At 48.7% G+C, this 19,487-nt stretch overlaps 1 protein-coding gene across 1 annotated transcript; it reads left to right on the plus strand.

Annotated features, from left to right (window-relative positions):
• Positions 1 to 270: 270 nt before the first annotated feature.
• MRPL4 (mitochondrial ribosomal protein L4) lies at positions 271 to 16,660 on the plus strand. The gene is made up of 9 exons (XM_044278781.1): positions 271 to 410; positions 825 to 906; positions 10,879 to 11,047; positions 11,415 to 11,466; positions 12,490 to 12,607; positions 12,738 to 12,844; positions 14,300 to 14,409; positions 16,057 to 16,130; positions 16,454 to 16,660. Exons 1-9 carry the CDS (start codon positions 357 to 359, stop codon positions 16,597 to 16,599), a joined length of 912 nt encoding a protein of 303 aa, XP_044134716.1. The 5' UTR covers positions 271 to 356; the 3' UTR covers positions 16,600 to 16,660.
• Positions 16,661 to 19,487: the final 2,827 nt, after the last annotated feature.

Below are 19,487 nucleotides of genomic sequence, written 5' to 3' on the forward strand. Positions count from 1 at the left end.
TCTCACTGTAAATGACGCCATACAGCTAGTGCCCCCAAAATACAGACAGTGATTCATAATACCATATGCACTGCCTCCCATTAAAGGACTTACAGTCCTAGCACCCGCCAAGGACTAGCCCCATACAAATGACAGTGGGTCTGCAGATAGAGCGCCCTCCAGAGTTCACTCTGTTCAAACCACCTTTTTTTTCCGCAGGCGCATGCGCAAGAACGTGTTGACGTCATGCTGTGGGCATAGTCTTTCCCATAGTGCTGGCAGTAGCGGCTTCAGCGTCACGTCCCGCGCGCCGGAAGTCATCTTGTCATGCCGTGCAGTGACCTTCCTGCTTACATGTGAGAGTAGCCGAGCCCGGGATGATGCTGAGGGGTCTCCTGCTGACCTGTGGGAGGAGGGGCCCCGGGATCAGGGTGAGCGGTGCTGACCGGTATTTTATCCGTGTAATGGTACAGTCCTGTTTTATACAGTGGAATCGAACTCCTGAGCTTTAGAATAATGGTATCGTCCTGTAATAGAGAATCTCTACAACTACAAATCCCAGCATTCCCTGAAAGCTTAAACCTGTCAGGTCATGCTGGGAGTTGTAGTTTCACCTCAGCTGGAGGTTGTGTTACATCAAGTCGGTGTTCTCCAGCTGTGGTGAAACTACAACTTTCAGCATGTCCTGACAGCCATGCTGGGAGTTGTAGTTTTGCCTCAGGTCGGCGACCACTGCTTTGAGGCTGTATATTTGTGCTTAGTCCCGTTACTACAGCCAATGTTAGTCACGTAGTCGCCCCTCCTCCACCGCCCGGGTGATACTGATATTCATGTCTTCTCTGCAGCTCCTCTCGTCTTTCTCCTCGGAGCCGGCCGTTCCTCCCAACCTCATTCTACCTTCTGGATTAAAGGACGGACCCATCAAATGTACGTGGTAGGACCGGCCTGTCTGATGCCGAGGAATTCCACATTGTATGCCTGAGGGATGTGCCGCTATTGATACCAAGTAAAATATCCCGATATCAAATCGATACCGTGCAAAAAATGTAAAAATGTATACATATAAACTATATACACAAAAACAAAGCCTGCCTCACCCCAGCAGCCTCCTTAATCCCCGCACTCTTCCCCCGGCGCTCTCACCCCAGCAGCCTCCTTAATCCCTGCGCTCTCACCCCAGCAGCCTCCTTAATCCCTGCGCTCTCACCCCAGCAGCCTCCTTAATCCCTGCGCTCTCACCCCAGCAGCCTCCTTAATCCCTGCGCTCTCACCCCAGCAGCCTCCTTAATCCCTGCGCTCTCACCCCAGCAGCCTCCTTAATCCCTGCGCTCTCACCCCAGCAGCCTCCTTAATCCCTGCGCTCTCACCCCAGCAGCCTCCTTAATCCCTGCGCTCTCACCCCAGCAGCCTCCTTAATCCCTGCGCTCTCACCCCAGCAGCCTCCTTAATCCCTGCGCTCTCACCCCAGCAGCCTCCTTAATCCCTGCGCTCTCACCCCAGCAGCCTCCTTAATCCCTGCACTCTCACCCCAGCAGCCTCCTTAATCCCTGCGCTCTCACCCCAGCAGCCTCCTTAATCCCTGCGCTCTCACCCCAGCAGCCTCCTTAATCCCTGCGCTCTCACCCCAGCAGCCTCCTTAATCCCTGCGCTCTCACCCCAGCAGCCTCCTTAATCCCTGCGCTCTCACCCCAGCAGCCTCCTTAACCACTTCAGCCCCGCTAGGTGAAACCCCTTTCATGACCAGAGCACTTTTTACACTTCGGCACTACACTCCTTTCACCGTTTATTGCTCGGTCATACAACTTACCACCCAAATGAATTTTACCTCCTTTTCTTCTCACTAATGGAGCTTTCATTTGGTGGTATTTCATTGCTGCTGACATTTTTACTTTTTTTGTTATTAATCAAAATGTAACGATTTTTTTGCAAAAAAATGAAATTTTTCACTTTCAGCTGTAAAATTTTGCAAAAAAAACGACATCCATATATAAATTTTTCACCAAATTTATTGTTCTACATGTCTTTGATAAAAAAAAAATGTTTGGGCAAAAAAAAATGGTTTGGGTAAAAGTTATAGCATTTACAAACTATGGTACAAAAATGTGAATTTCCGCTTTTTGAAGCAGCTCTGACTTTCTGAGCACCTGTCATGATTCCTGAGGTTCTACAATGCCCAGACAGTAGAAAACCCCCACAAATGACCCCATTTCGGAAAGTAGACACCCTAAGGTATTCGCTGATGGGCATAGTGAGTTCATAGAACTTTTTATTTTTTGTCACAAGTTAGCGGAAAATGATGATGATTTTATTTTTTATTTTTTTTCTTACAAAGTCTCATATTCCACTAACTTGCGACAAAAAATAAAAAATTCTAGGAACTCGCCATGCCCCTCACGGAATACCTTGGGGTGTCTTCTTTCCAAAATGGGGTCACTTGTGGCGTAGTTATACTGCCCTGGCAATTTAGGGCCCCAAATGTGTGAGAAGAACTTTGCAATCAAAATGTGTAAAAAATGACCGGTGAAATCCAAAAGGTGCACTTTGGAATATGTGCCCCTTTGCCCACCTTGGCAGCAAAAAAGTGTCACACATCTGGTATCGCTGTACTCAGGAGAAGTTGGGGAATGTGTTTTGGGGTGTCATTTTACATATACCCATGCTGGGTGAGAAAAATATCTTGGCAAAAGACAACTTTTCCCATTTTTTTATACAAAGTTGGCATTTGACCAAGATATTTTTCTCACCCAGCATGGGTATATGTAAAATGACACCCCAAAACATATTGCCCAACTTCTCCTGAGTACGGCGATACCAGATGTGTGACACTTTTTTGCAGCCTAGATGCGCAAAGGTGCCCAAATTCCTTTTAGGAGGGCATTTTTAGACATTTGGATCCCAGACTTCTTCTCACGCTTTAGGGCCCCTAAAAAGCCAGGGCAGTATAAATACCCCACATGTGACCCCACTTTGGAAAGAAGACACCCCAAGGTATCCAATGAGGGGCCTGGCAAGTTCATAGAAATTTTATTTTTTTCGCAAAAGTTAGCGGAAATTGATTTTTTTTTTGTTTTTTCTCACAAAGTCTCACTTTCCGCTAACTTAGGACAAAAATTTCAATCTTTCATGGACTCAATATGCCCCTCAGCGAATACCTTGGGGTGTCTTCTTTCCAAAATGGGGTCAGTTGTGGGGTGTTTGTACTGCCCTGGCATTTGAGGGTCTCCGCAATCATTACATGTATGGCCAGCATTAGGAGTTTCTGCTATTCTCCTTATATTGAGCATACAGGTAATGAGATTTTTTTTTCCGTTCAGCCTCTGGGCTGAAAGAAAAAAATGAACGGCACAGATTTCTTCATTCGCATCGATCAATGTGGATGAAAAAATCTCTGCCAAAAAAAAAAAAGGAGGGGAAAGGCGTCTGCCAGGACATAGGAGCTCCGCCCTACATCCATACCCACTTAGCTCGTATGCCCTGGCAAACCAGATTTCTCCATTCGCATCAATCGATGTGGATGAATAAATCATTGCCGGGATTTTTTTTTTAATTTTTTTTTTATATATATATACAAAGTGTTTGCCAAAGCATAGGAACGCCGCCACCTCCTCAGCTCATATGCCTCGGCAAACGTATCTGTCACTGCAGAGGAGAAAATCCCGTCTTGCAGCGCCGCATACACCGACTTGCGTGTAATCTGACAGCAGCGCAATGCTTCTGTCAGAATGCACATCGGTGCTGCAGCTAGTCGATCGGTTGGTCCACCTGGAAGGTAAAAAGACAAAAAAACAAAAAAGAAAAAACCAGGCCACAACGCAATAATTTTATTAACTTTGCAACAGAACATGTAACTTGAACTTTTTGAACTGAACATTAACGTGTTTGCTTACTGGTGTGTTTTTTTTTTGTTTTTTTTGTTTTTTTACCTTTATAGAACAAACCTCTCCTTCCCCATGGGTCAATGTGCAAAGCGCAAATCGCCCAAAGATGTGGCGAAGTGCGTTATGCACTTTGTCCCATGTGAAAGGAGACGTTTGCAGCAGCAGTGAGTGAATGGGCCCTAATAGCCCTGTGTGCCTATCCTGGTGAGATGATCCCTATGCTAATAGTGTACCTGTGAGTGGTACTTCCGGAAACACTCTCCAAAGCATAGGGCAGGGTGGTCAGGACAGTCAGGACAGAAATAGCAGGGTGTCACGCCTTATTCCACTCCTGCTACAGACACAACATCTTTTTCGGGGTGACGGTTGGGTTGAGGTACCAGGAACGACATTGGGGAAATGTCGCTCGTGTAGACGGCTAACTACACTGGTGGATGGGGCCACGGAACCTCCTGGGTACAGGAGGTTCTCGATGATCTCTTCCTGAAATTTGAGGAAGGATCCAGTTCTCCCAGCCTTACTGTAGAGAACAAAACTATTGTACAGAGCCAATTGAATTAAATATACAGACACCTTCTTATACCAGCGTCTGGTGCGGCGGGACACTAAATACGGAGACAACATCTGGTCATTGAAGTCCACCCCTCCCATGTGGAGGTTATAGTCGTGGACTGAGAGGGGCTTTTCAATGACACGGGTTGCTCGCTCAATTTGTATTGTCGTGTCTGCGTGAATGGAGGAGAGCATGTAAACGTCACGCTTGTCTCTCCATTTCACCGCGAGCAGTTCTTCGTTACACAGTGCGGCCCTCTGCCCCCTTGCAAGACGGGTGCTAACGAGCCGTTGGGGGAAGCCCGCGCGACTAGTTCACGCGGTACCACAGGCGCCAATCCGTTCTAGAAACAAATGCCTAAAGAGGGCCACACTTGTGTAGAAATTGTCCACATAAAGATGGTACCCCTTGCCGAATAAGGGTGACACCAAGTCCCAAACTGTCTTCCCACTGCTCCCCAGGTAGTCAGGGCAACCGACCGGCTCCAGGGTCTGATCTTTTCCCTCATAGACCCGAAACTTGTGGGTATAGCCTGTGGCCCTTTCACAGAGCTTATACAATTTGACCCCATACCGGGCGCGCTTGCTTGGGATGTATTGTTTGAAGCCAAGGCGCCCGGTAAAATGTATCAGGGACTCGTCTACGCAGATGTTTTGCTCTGGGGTATAAATATCTGCAAATTTCAGGTTGAAATGGTCTATGAGGGGCCGAATTTTGTGGAGCCGGTCAAAAGCAGGGTGGCCCCTGGGACGGGAGGCGGTGTTGTCACTAAAGTGCAGGAAACGCAGGATGACCTCAAATCGTGCCCTGGACATGGCAGCAGAGAACATGGGCATGTGATGAATCGGGTTCGTGGACCAATATGACCGCAATTCATGCTTTTTTGTCAGGCCCATGTTGAGGAGGAGGCCCAGAAAAGTTTTAATTTCGGAAACTTGGACTGGTTTCCACCGGAAAGGCTGGGCATAAAAGCTTCCCGGGTTAGCGGTGATAAATTGTGTGGCATACCGATTTGTTTCTGCCACAACTAAGTCTAAAAGCTCCGCAGTCAAGAACAGCTCAAAAAATCCCAGGGCCGAACCGATCTGAGCTGTCTCAACCCGAACTCCAGACTGGGCGGTGAAAGGGAAAACTACAGGTGCGGCTGAAGTTGGGGACTGCCAATCAGGGTTTGCCAGCACCTCTGGGATTCTAGGGGCTCTACGGGCACGTCTTTGCGGTGGCTGCGACGGGGTCACTACTGCACGTGCCACCGTACCAGCTTCAACTGCCCTTCTGGTGCTCGCTACTTCACCAGGTTGTACGGCAGTGCTGGTACTAGGTCCAGGGAGGGCTGGGCTGCTGGTGTATGCCTCACCACGTAATCCGACAGCACCAGCCCCACTCTGCTGCTCTTGAAGCGGATCCTGCGCAACCTGCGGTCTAGCGACACGGGGCCGGGTACGCCTGGTGGTATCAGGGACCTCAGCCTCCTCGTCCGAACTTTGGGTCAGAGAGCCACTGCTTTCTACAGGTTCGTATTCTGACCCGCTGGATTCATCAGATGAGGGTTCCCACTCCTCATCCGACTGGGTCAGAAGCCTGTAGGCCTCTTCAGAGGAATACCCCCTGTTAGACATGTGGGCAACTAAATTTAGGGGTATTCCCTGAGACTACCCAAGAAAAAAAAAGCAAGCCTGTCTTACAAAGGGGAGGCTAGCGAAGTACCGGAGGCCGCTGCGGTTGATAAAAAATATCAAAACTGATTTTTTTATCGCCGCAGTGCGTGTAAAGTGAATGTGCAGCGATCAAAAAAAAATTTTTTTTTTGTCACTGCGGTGGGGCGGGTGTGGGCGAACGCACGTGTGGGCGACCGATCAGGCCTGATCGGGCAAACACTGCGTTTTGGGTGGAGGGCGAACTAAAGTGACACTAGTACTATTATAGATCTGACTGTGATCAGTTTTGATCACTTCCAGATACTATAAAAGTACAAATGCTGATTAGCGATACGCTAATCAGCGAATAACGGACTGCGGTGCGGTGGGCTGGGCGCTAACCGATCCCTAAACTACCTAACCAAGGGACCTAAACTATCCCTAAAACCTAACAGTCAATAACAGTGAAAAAAAAAAGTGACAGTTTGCACTGATCACGTTTTTCTTTTCACTTGTGATTGACAGGGGTGATCAAAGGGGTGATCAAAGGGTTAATTGGGGTTCAGGGGGGTGATCTGGGGCTAAGTGTGATGTTTGGTGTACTCACTGTGAAGCCTGCTCCTCTGCTGGATCCAACCGACGAAAAGAACCAGCAGAGGAGCAGGCAGCCATATAACAGATCATATTTACAAATATGATCTGCTATCTGGCACTTTGATTGGATTTTTAAAAAATCAGCAACCTGCCAGCCACGATCATTGGCTGGCAGGTTGCTGACGAAATGGTCCTTAACGAAATGCCGGCGCGAAGTGCGCACGCGCGGGCGCATACTCGCGTCGGATGACGCGTATATGCGTGACTCTGCGCAGCGCTCCCACCTCCGGACCGCACATCTGCGTTAGGCGGTCCGGAGGTGGTTAATCCCTGCGCTCTCACCCCAGCAGCCTCCTTAATCCCCGCGCTCTCACCCCAGCAGCCTCCTTAATCCCCGCGCTCTCACCCCAGCAGCCTCCTTAATCCCCGCGCTCTCACCCCAGCAGCCTCCTTAATCCCCGCGCTCTCACCCCAGCAGCCTCCTTAATCCCCGCGCTCTCACCCCAGCAGCCTCCTTAATCCCCGCGCTCTCACCCCAGCAGCCTCCTTAATCCCCGCGCTCTCACCCCAGCAGCCTCCTTAATCCCCGCGCTCTCACCCCAGCAGCCTCCTTAATCCCCGCGCTCTCACCCCAGCAGCCTCCTTAATCCCCGCGCTCTCACCCCAGCAGCCTCCTTAATCCCCGCGCTCTCACCCCAGCAGCCTCCTTAATCCCCGCGCTCTCACCCCAGCAGCCTCCTTAATCCCCGCGCTCTCACCCCAGCAGCCTCCTTAATCCCCGCGCTCTCACCCCAGCAGCCTCCTTAATCCCCGCGCTCTCACCCCAGCAGCCTCCTTAATCCCCGCGCTCTCACCCCAGCAGCCTCCTTAATCCCCGCGCTCTCACCCAGCAGCCTCCTTAATCCCCGCGCTCTCACCCCAGCAGCCTCCTTAATCCCCGCGCTCTCACCCCAGCAGCCTCCTTAATCCCCGCGCTCTCACCCCAGCAGCCTCCTTAATCCCCGCGCTCTCACCCCAGCAGCCTCCTTAATCCCCGCGCTCTCACCCCAGCAGCCTCCTTAATCCCCGCGCTCTCACCCCAGCAGCCTCCTTAATCCCCGCGCTCTCACCCCAGCAGCCTCCTTAATCCCCGCGCTCTCACCCCAGCAGCCTCCTTAATCCCCGCGCTCTCACCCCAGCAGCCTCCTTAATCCCCGCGCTCTCACCCCAGCAGCCTCCTTAATCCCCGCGCTCTCACCCCAGCAGCCTCCTTAATCCCCGCGCTCTCACCCCAGCAGCCTCCTTAATCCCCGCGCTCTCACCCCAGCAGCCTCCTTAATCCCCGCGCTCTCACCCCAGCAGCCTCCTTAATCCCCGCGCTCTCACCCCAGCAGCCTCCTTAATCCCCGCGCTCTCACCCCAGCAGCCTCCTTAATCCCCGCGCTCTCACCCCAGCAGCCTCCTTAATCCCCGCGCTCTCACCCCAGCAGCCTCCTTAATCCCCGCGCTCTCACCCCAGCAGCCTCCTTAATCCCCGCGCTCTCACCCCAGCAGCCTCCTTAATCCCCGCGCTCTCACCCCAGTCACCCAGCAGCCTCCTTAATCCCGCGCTCTCACCCCAGCAGCCTCCTTAATCCCCGCGCTCTCACCCCAGCAGCCTCCTTAATCCCCGCGCTCTCACCCCAGCAGCCTCCTTAATCCCCGCGCTCTCACCCCAGCAGCCTCCTTAATCCCCGCGCTCTCACCCCCAGCAGCCTCCTTAATCCCCGCGCTCTCACCCCAGCAGCCTCCTTAATCCCCGCGCTCTACCCCAGCAGCCTCCTTAATCCCCGCGCTCTCACCCCAGCAGCCCTCCTTCATCCCCGCGCTCTCACCCCAGCAGCCTCCTTAATCCCCGCGCTCTCACCCCAGCAGCCTCCTTAATCCCGCGCTCTCACCCCAGCAGCCTCCTTAATCCCCGCGCTCTACCCCAGCAGCCTCCTTAATCCCCGCGCTCTCACCCCAGCAGCCTCCTTAATCCCCGCGCTCTCACCCCAGCAGCCTCCTTAATCCCCGCGCTCTCACCCCAGCAGCCTCCTTAATCCCCGCGCTCTCACCCCAGCAGCCTCCTTAATCCCCGCGCTCTCACCCCAGCAGCCTCCTTAATCCCCGCGCTCTCACCCCAGCAGCCTCCTTAATCCCCGCGCTCTCACCCCAGCAGCCTCCTTAATCCCCGCGCTCTCACCCCAGCAGCCTCCTTAATCCCCGCGCTCTCACCCCAGCAGCCTCCTTAATCCCCGCGCTCTCACCCCAGCAGCCTCCTTAATCCCCGCGCTCTCACCCCAGCAGCCTCCTTAATCCCCGCGCTCTCACCCCAGCAGCCTCCTTAATCCCCGCGCTCTCACCCCAGCAGCCTCCTTAATCCCCGCGCTCTCACCCCAGCAGCCTCCTTAATCCCCGCGCTCTCACCCCAGCAGCCTCCTTAATCCCCGCGCTCTCACCCCAGCAGCCTCCTTAATCCCCGCGCTCTCACCCCAGCAGCCTCCTTAATCCCCGCGCTCTCACCCCAGCAGCCTCCTTAATCCCCGCGCTCTCACCCCAGCAGCCTCCTTAATCCCCGCGCTCTTCCCCCGGCGCTCTCACCCCAGCAGCCTCCTTAATCCCCGCGCTCTTCCCCCGGCGCTCTCACCCCAGCAGCCTCCTTAATCCCCGCGCTCTTCCCCCGGCGCTCTCACCCCAGCAGCCTCCTTAATCCCCGCGCTCTTCCCCCGCTGCTCTCACCCCAGCAGCCTCCTTAATCCCAGCCATAGGGTAGGTCCGTGACACTCGTATGACTCCCACCAATCACAGTTGGGGAGGGGGACTGGGCGCTATTCAGAGTTTTGCTGTGAGGCCCTATACATTCAGCGTGCCTCCTGCTTATTGATTTTTGTGAGATTTGTAGGACAGTCCAATAATGTCGGACTAACAGAACTTTTACACTGATTTCTATGCTTCAGAGGATCTGCAGGGGCATCATAAAGGCTGAGATGTTGTCCCAGCATGCCGTGCTGCGTTACCATCGCTCAGTACAGACACGGAGATGGCGTGCCGTGCTGCGTTACCATCGCTCGGTACAGACACTGAGATGGCGTGCCGTGCTGCGTTACCATCGCTCAGTACAGACACGGAGATGGCATGCCGTGCTGCGTTACCATCGCTCAGTACAGACACGGAGATGGCATGCCGTGCTGCGTTACCATCGCTCGGTACAGACACGGAGATGGCATGCGGTGCTGCGTTACCATCGCTCAGTACAGACACGGAGATGGCGTGCCGTGCTGCGTTACCATCGCTCAGTACAGACACGGAGATGGCGTGCCGTGCTGCGTTACCATCGCTCAGTACAGACACGGAGATGGCGTGCAGTGCTGCGTTACCATCGCTCGGTACAGACACGGAGATGACGTGCCGTGCTGCGTTACCATCGCTCGGTACAGACATGGAGATGGCGTGCCGTGCTGCGTTACCATCACTCGGTACAGACACGGAGATGGCGTGCCGTGCTGCGTTACCATCGCTTAGTACAGACACGGAGATGGCGTGCCGTGCTGTGTTACCATCGCTCGGTACAGACACTGAGATGGCGTGCCGTGCTGCGTTACCATCGCTCGGTACAGACACTGAGATGGCGTGCCGTGCTGCGTTACCATCACTCAGTACAGACACGGAGATGGCGTGCCGTGCTGCGTTACCATCGCTCGGTACAGACACAAAGATGGCGTGCCGTGCTGCTTTACCATCGCTCTGTACAGACACGGAGATGGCGAGCCGTGCTGCGTTACCATCGCTCGGTACAGACACAAAGATGGCGTGCCGTGCTGCATTACCATCACTCAGTACAGACACGTAGATGGCGTGCTGTTAAACGGAGTCTTTTATACATCTACCCAGTAATGAGCAGATTATGACCCCCCACTTACCGGCGCAGCTGCAGGGATCGCTGTGTGGCTGTCATAGCAGAGCCATTGAAGATATCCATACACTCTGGACATCATAGCTGTGCTCTATGGTTTCAAATAGGAGACTGTCTAGTTAGCTGGAAGTCATCTCTATGGCAGAGTCCTCCCAGCGCTCTCCCTTGGCTCTCATCCCCGCTGCCACTTGTGGCCGCTGGTGAGAACATGGCGCCTGACGGTGGTGATAGGTTCTCTAATTGTAACTTCTGATTATTGGATATATATATATATATATATGTCACAGATCTTAACCCTTCCTGCTGTTTTTCTCTACCATCCAGTCCAGCGCACCCCGGTGGACCTCTCTCGGCCCGTGGTGCGAGTGTGTAAGATTCCAGTGCCCCCTCACCTATCTGCCCAGACAGTCTGGTTGGAAACGCTGAATGAACAGGAGGATGAACCAAAGAGCCTGGTCCAGCTGCACCCCGATGTGTTTGATGTCCCCCCCAGGTGAGATCTATACATTACATGTAAACCTGTATGGGTGGGGCCTGTAAAACTCCCCAGATGTCAGCTTGGTGTTCTCAGCAAGAGGCCTCATTCCCCAGACCCACAATTTCAGACATTGATTTCAATGGGAGCTGTATGCATTCATGTGCAGTGAGCGCCCCCTAGTGGTGCTGACATCATGAACTCGGCACATGTCTTGGGGTGACTGTGGGGTATTGTATGGAAACATGACTGTCCAGGGTGAAAGCTTAGTTCTTAGTGGGCCTTGTCTCATGGTCGTGTCCTCTAGGCCGCCATCCATCACCTTCATGTGACCAGTAGGGGGCATACTTCCTGTGGGTGATGTGTTTTTGCTCTGTCCTTACAGGATTGATATACTTCACCAAGTGATAACCTGGCAGCGAAACTTCAAAAGAATTGTAAGTACCCGCTTCTACCTCATCAAGGCCGAGCCACACAACATACATTGCTACCCCAAAGTATACAGTGTGGTCTCGTGTCCCATATACATAGAAACATAGAATGTGTCGGCAGATAAGAACCATTTGGCCCATCTAGTCTGCCCAATATACTGAATACTATGGATAGCCCCTGGCCCTATCTTATATGAAGGATGGCCTTATGCCTATCCCATGCATGCTTAAAGGGAACCTGTCACCAGTTTTATGGTGTCCTAACTAAGGGCAACAAAAATAAGTGACTGATTCTCTTAGCAAAATGCTGGGTCACTTTTTTATTAATTGACCCAGTCAATCTGCCAACATCTTGTATTGAAAATCTCCAGCTGATAATGATGAGTCATGAATATTTATGAGCTCCTGACCCTCCCCACCCACCTGCTGCTGATTGACAGTTTTTTCCATATGAATCAGCAGCTAGTGGGCAGGGGAGTGGCTATAGCTCTGAATTAAATATACGCTAGACTCAATGACATCACACTGGACTCAAATCAGCTCATTAGCATGCGGCATCTTTGTGTGTATATTATGAGGTAACCATCTGTCACACCAGTAAGTGAATACATCTAAGGCACTTTTTAGTAGTTAATGATTGTATATAATTAGTTAGATTATAATCAAATATCCACATGACAGGTTCCCTTTAAACTCCTTCACTGTATTTGCAGCTACCACTTCTGCAGGAAGGCTATTCCATGCATCCACTACTCTCTCAGTAAAGTAATACTTCCTGATATTACTTTTAAACCCCCGTATACGGTGGGGTCTCGTTTGCCCCCTCGTAGGGTGGGGTCTCGTTTGCCCCCTCTTCCCTCATGTCATATTCTGTCCTGACGTGAGCGGGAGGATCTGGCAGAAGTACTTATACCTCCTCCTCTCCTCAGTACGTATTAGTTATAAGTTTGTATGGAGGGTGTCCGGGATCGGCAGGGTGAGCTCCGCCGCTGTCCTAGAGGCTGATATTCTACACCGATGTTGTTTCAGAGTTACGCCAAGACGAAGACTCGAGCAGAGGTGAGAGGAGGAGGGCGGAAGCCCTGGGCACAGAAGGGCACGGGGCGAGCACGACAGGGAAGCATCAGGTCTCCTCTGTGGAGAGGAGGTGAGTGCTGTGTTCCACAGTCAAGATCTCTGCTTGTTGTCATTTAGTAAAAACTTATGTGTTTTGAATATACTCAGCAATTTACATCATCCGTATTTTCAGTCGTGTCGTCTCTCTGTTCGCCTGATAGGTGGAGTAGCTCACGGTCCCCGCGGCCCTACCAGCTACTATTACATGTTACCCATGAAGGTCCGTGCTCTGGGCCTGAAGACTGCACTCACCACCAAGCTCGCCCAGGTGCAGTATCCATGTATATACCCGACACACTGCGGATGTATATAGTTGTACGTGACGGACACTCCACCGCTGCCTGCGTCCGTCCGTCTGTCCGCTGCCTGTATAAATCTGACACTTTCCTATAAATCTAGACAAATAAAAGTTAGACCGATTTTAAACATACTTTCTTTATCAATTCCTTGTGATTTTCAAGATCTCTGCTTGCTGTCATTCAATAGGAACCTTTAATAGTTTACTTCTAGGGGGATAGTAATCTGTCCTGGTCATGTGATCACAGGGATGTGTGCAGCTTGTATTATGTCCCCACATAGACGCACACAGCCGCCATTATTCAAGCTAGGGCTTCACCCAGCAGACACTTGAAGCTAATGTCTCCGATTGGCAATAACCCTAATCGCAGACATTGAACCAGGAGCACTGTGCTTCAGGGTCTGGAACGGCTCTCCCTAGCAGCAGTTGGGGAAGCCGTTCATTCCTCAGGGAGACTCAGTCCCTCGGAAGGTTCCCAGGCTGCCACAGCTATGCTCCTGTGAAGACCCTGCCTGCGGCAGGACATATGTTAGTCATTAAAATTTTTCCCTGCCTCTCAGTAGTAATAAGTATACACAAAGTGGCCAAACCCTTTTAATGTAAAAACAAAAAAAACTGACGTCATATAGTGCACAACAATCTCTCTGTATTTCAAGCTAGCCTTTCAGGGGGAGTGTCCTTTCTGCTGCAGCTCTCTCCCTATCACAGCGCAAGGGATTGTGTCTTTCTTGGGGTCCATTCACACATCCGTAGAATGTGTCCGGATCCGTTCCACATTCATTCTCTATGGGACCGGAAGAGATACGAACAGCACAGTGCTGTCCGCATCCGCATTTCCGGAGCTCGGACCCCTATCTGCTGGTCTGCCGCTCCCGAAAAAAATAGAACAAATAGGCAGTTCTATGGGGGTGCCGGCCGGGTGTATTGCGGGTCCGCAATACACTACGGACGTATGAATGGACCCTAAGCGGGAGTATCCTTGTGTTGCAGCTCTCTCTTTGCAACTGCCACAGCTTCTAACAGTAGATATGGCTGGTGTCAAGTAAAGGATTGAATTGAGCATGTGCGTTCACCTTAGCAAGGTGGACAGAAATATGAGGAAAAGAACAGCAGGTGGCGCTATACAGATAGATTTCAGTGAATAACTCATCGGCTATACTGAATTTTTAATTGCACACAATTACAAAAGTATTCAGATCCAGGGGCTGGTTGTAAAAATACAGAATATTTTTCGTTCGACAACCCCTTTAAGTGTAATAATATTGACATCTTTAGCTGACACATGACCATGGCTGCGGGTGGTCAGGAGGAGACAGAGCAGTTTCCAGCAGTACATTCTCTTTTTTTTTTCTATTTGGAAAAGACAGTTTAACCATTAGTGATTCTTGTGCTTATTAACTGATTAATGCCCCTTTCATCTGACAGAATGACCTTCACATTATTGACTCCATCGAGATTCCCTCCCCAGACCCTCAGTACCTCGTGGATCTCTTTAATCAGCGTCACTGGGGGGAGTCGGTTCTGATCGTTGATGTGTAAGTAGCAGAGCGTTAATAAGTGACTGTCCTCTAAAAAATACAAATAAAACTCTGCTGATTCATCTGATAACATCTTTATTGAAGTTGGAGCTCAGGTTTTCTGATTTAAAGCGCCTAATCTCCTGCCCTAGTCATAGCTAAATGATACAAGTCCAGATACCTGCTGCCACCACTAGAGGGAGCTAACTATATACGGTTTATTCATTGATCACGCTCCCCCTAGTGGTGGCTGATAATTATTTGGCCCAAACCCTGTGACTGTATTAATAATTATAGTTTGACTGTTTTTGTCAATTTTTTTTCCTATTTTAAGCAAAAATAAATAAATGATTTCTTATAAATTATTGTAAAGACTACGCTTAGCCCTCTTTCACACATCCGTATCAGTGATCACATCCGATGGCGAGTGGTTTATCCATGAAGTATTCATGTTTAGTCCATGTGTCTGTATTTTGCCCTCCGTGTGGTATCCATATTTCTAGCACACTGCTAGGCTGAAAATTACTTTCCAGATCCTCTCCTAACAACGATCCATGGAGCAAACACGGATGGGATCTGTCTTGTGTCCGTGGTTTTCACAGACCCATAGACCATAATGTGCGTGACACAGACAAAACAGTCTCCGTGGAAAACCGCTGATGTGTGAATCCATTAAAGTCAATGGGTGCATTAGCTGTCCGTGTGGACAACAGCCAGCACACGTCCGTTATTTACTGATGTGGAAAAGAGACCTAAGGGCTCATGCACGCGGCCGTTGCTCGACCGTTCCATGTATTGAGGACCGCATTTTGCGGTCCCCAATGCACAGGCAACATCTGTGCGGATGCCACAGATGGATCCAGACGCATTTAACTTGAATGGGTCCGTGATCTGTCCGCACCGCAAAAAAAAAAAGGAAAATGGTCCGTATCTGTGATGCGATGAGCACGCGGATGGTGCCCACATATTGCGGGCCCTCTGTTTGTGGGCAGCAATACGGGCACAGCCAGGCAATAGCCGTGTCCATGATATACAGATACATGATACTGATATTCTTATTTGAATAATTAACATATACAAATGTCAGTAGTTACTATTCATAAAGCGTTGTTTATGCCTTCTAAATCTTTCGGGATTTTTTAATTTACAAAAAAACTATGGACACTTTTGGGACAATTTTATATTGATTGCATTTTACTCTCTTTGGGCTACAAATCATTTTTTTTTCATTTGGGTTAAAAATCTGTTTGTTTGCAAGCTGTCAGTCTGATGTGTCTTGAATCCCGTCATCTGACAGCTCACGTGTAGCTCTGACCTCAGAAACCCTCATAATAGCTCTATTCTTATCAAACTAATAAGCATATGGCTTAAATAAGTGCTCAGGAGATCAGAGATATGAGCTATACAGGAGCTGTCAAATGACAGGATTCAAAGATAACAGAAACTGACAGCCTGCAGACTGATTTTTTAACCCTTTATCTCAGAAACGGCTAAAAATAATATTAATAAAGACTGACTGGAAAAAAAGAGATTTTTAGACCAAAATGAGTAAAATGCATATTAGAGAACATATATGAATTTTCCACATTTTGGTAAACTACTAGTAAAGGTGGTGTGTGGGAAGTTTAATTAAAAAAAATGTTTTTACTGATGTCCTTTTCACAGCAATGAAGACATGCCGGAAAATATTTTCAGTGCAACAGTCGACTCAAAGAAAATAAATCTAATTCCAGCCATAGGTAACAATTTAGTGTCTCTATTATCAGCGTTTTGTATTTTATAAAAAATTTTAAAGGGGTATTCCAACTGTTACCAAGTGATGACTTATCCTCAGGACAGGGCATCACTATCTGATCAGCAGGGGTCCGACACGCTGCCCCCCGCAGATCTGCTGTTTCGGCAGTTTACAGCTCCGCCCACTGCAAATGAGAGCTCCCTAATTGTGATGCAGTGCTACCGCTTCTATAATGTTTGTGGTAAAAGAGGCAGGAGGGCGCACACAAATCAAGGTCGTCTGAAGGCGGTGATTTCTTCATGACATTTCTGCTTTTCTCTGAGCCAGGTATGAACGTCTACAGCATGCTGAAGCACGATACCATCCTGCTGACTATCGGAGCTGTGGATTTCCTGGAAGAAAAATTACTGTGGCAAGATTCCCGTTACACAGCTTTGTACCCATTCAAATTACCGTACAGCGACTTTCCCTGAACATGCGCGGCTCAGCATTTTGTATATACTATTACATTTCAATAAAAGTGAAGAAAATCTCCTCCATGGTCAGTTTAATATGTCCATATCCTGAGTATTCGGCACTGCCGGCAGCAGTGACCATGCTTTGACCAGTGACTGGCTGAGTGGGCAGTGCAAGGCACTTCCTGTTTGTTGAGCATGTGACCAGGAAGTGGAGAGCAGCAGAGACCAGAGCAGCATCGTGACGGAGATCGGTGAGGTCAGTAAGGCCTCGTGCACACGACTGTGTTTTGGTTCCGCTATTTTTGCGCATTGCACACAGACCCACTCATTTCGATGTCGTCGGTGTGCTGGCTGTATCCGTATGTCCGTCCCGCAGATTATAGAACGTGCAGACAAGCATAGCCATTTCTGTTAATGGGACTGAGAAGAACTCGGATTGCATTTAGAAGGTTTCTGTATTTTGTGGAACTGCGGCTTACAGTCATGTGCGTTAAGCCTAATGCGTATTTTTACTTGTAACCCACTGTGTCCCTTTTAAACTAAAAATAATACCGTGGGAAACCCTTTTAAAGGGAATGTGTCACCAAGCCGTACACTGATAAACCAAGCACAATGCCTGAATGCAATGATAATTTTACTTAGTCATCCGCTGCTTAATCCATATAATCCAACCGGTGCTTCCTCTTCCAGCTGCTCTCTTTACCTGTTGACAAGACCAGGAGAGATGACTATGTAGGAACCTGATGGCATTAGTAGAACTACAAGTAACAGCACACTGCTAGTCAATTGCACAAAGATATAAGCAAATACTGAATACAAAATAACTGCTTGGTGGCCATACTTTTACTGCAAGGGCAGTTAGAAGCTCTTTGCGCATGTAATTGATCAAAAATATGTCGGGCCCATCTACCGGACGACAAGGTGGCTTCTAATCAGATGGGTCCTACTCTAACATGCCTCTCCTGGGCTTACAGCCTACAATCTGGGCAAAGTAGCACCCAGCTATAGCCTATACATGCCTCTCTCAGGCTACAGCCTGCAATATGGGCAAAGTAGAATACAGCTGTACAATCTATCTAATTAAAAGCACATGGTAAATGAGTTTGAACCGTTCACCACCGCCCATTTACCATGTGCTTTTAATTAGATAGATTGTACAGCGGCCCCGCAAAAAAAAAATTCCGGACAAGAATAGGCATTTTCTATGATGGCAGCAGCATGTGCGGTAGCCTATGTGAAAAGTATTATGAGACTGCCTGGTTTATCAAGGAATTTCCTGCTGACACGCCCTTTAATAAAGAGTGACAGTGTATGGACAGATCCTATCTCATATCCCTGTACAATCACAGAGACAATCGTTAGGATGAGAAACACATGAGCAGGAACCATTACGCTTTCCGTTATTGATAGGACGCTGGCCAGAGATGTGAGATAAGGGTCAGCCAACAGTTATCTCACGATAACCGGGGAGGTAAGCGGCTGCCAGACACCTGGGTTCACTTATATCTGAGGGAATTCATCCTCTGTGTCCGTATGGTTCAGACATCTACATCCAATCCCTCCTACTTGTTTTGAGCTGTAAGAAGATTGTTTTTTTTTGAACTGAGCAGCCACATAAAACGTTATGGGTCCCATCATTTAATCCTGCGTCATAGAAATGACCTGTGATGCGGTCTGTAACCGCCATACGTGTATGAGTAGCCAGCCTGGGGTTTGTTGAAGCCGCCTTAGATCACCTATATTATAATGTGGACATTATATAAAAAATAAGAACAAAAGCAAATATTTTTCGCCCATATTCATTGGGGTACACAGAAACCGTGGGTATAGCCATGTCCTCTAGGAGGCGTTGACACTAGTAGAAGCTGTTAGCTCCTCCCCTGGCAGCTGTACCCCCTCCAGCCTGGAGAGAGAGCTTTGTCGGGTGGTAATAATTCTATTAAGAATTATTAATTATGGTTATAAAAATAATTAACCATAACATTTTTTTTTATAAAATTTGTCAAATTCTTAAAATCATGACCTGGTGAATTGTAGACAACCTAATTGATACAATTCACATCTGAGTCCGACTATTTCTTTTTGACGTGAGCTGACGTTAATGATAAATATGTAGTTCTGCATTATACAATAATACACAGGTTTATAAAAATATGCAGATTTATTGGTTACAAGGTTATAAACATATATAACTTGTATATGCATTACAAGCTTAACAATACATGTGAGTGGAAATAACTTGTCACCTTATAACCAAGCTATTATTAGGTTAGGATATCAAATATAAACATAAGTTATATACATTACTTCTGTTCAGAGAAAACCTCATGATATCAGGACGGGCATGTCTAATCCTATACATCAATATAGAATACTAAATACATTCTGCCCCCCCTAACCAACCACACATAACATGACTTCAGGCATGGGCAGATCCATTCAAGGATATAACTTAGAAGAGATAACTGTATCCTTCTGCCCCATCCTGGACTATTTTCACACAAATAACTTTGGTAAGACTGTTAAGACAAATAACAGGGATCTAGGATCTTGCTAGACCATATCTTTAATGGGAAGGACTTTGAAATAAGTCTTTCCTGTGGGAATCCATCAATTAGCTTGGCGAAGAATGTTCTATCAATATATATATATATATATATATATATATATATAAGCAATCATTTAATGCTTTGCTAGATTATGAGTCTTGATTCTTCTGCAGGTAGAATGAAGCCTCACAATATCCTAAGACTACATCTCAATATGGAGATGATCAATTAATTAATTTATTTATTCGCCAATCTAGATTGTATCATTTCACCCACACTATCAAATTAGTCTTAATAAAATTAAATATCATTTTCTGTGTCTCTTACCAAGTCCTAGTAGAAATCTTACTTCTG

This window comes from Bufo gargarizans, chromosome 2 (assembly GCF_014858855.1).
Source record: "Bufo gargarizans isolate SCDJY-AF-19 chromosome 2, ASM1485885v1, whole genome shotgun sequence".
NCBI lineage: Eukaryota > Metazoa > Chordata > Amphibia > Anura > Bufonidae > Bufo > Bufo gargarizans.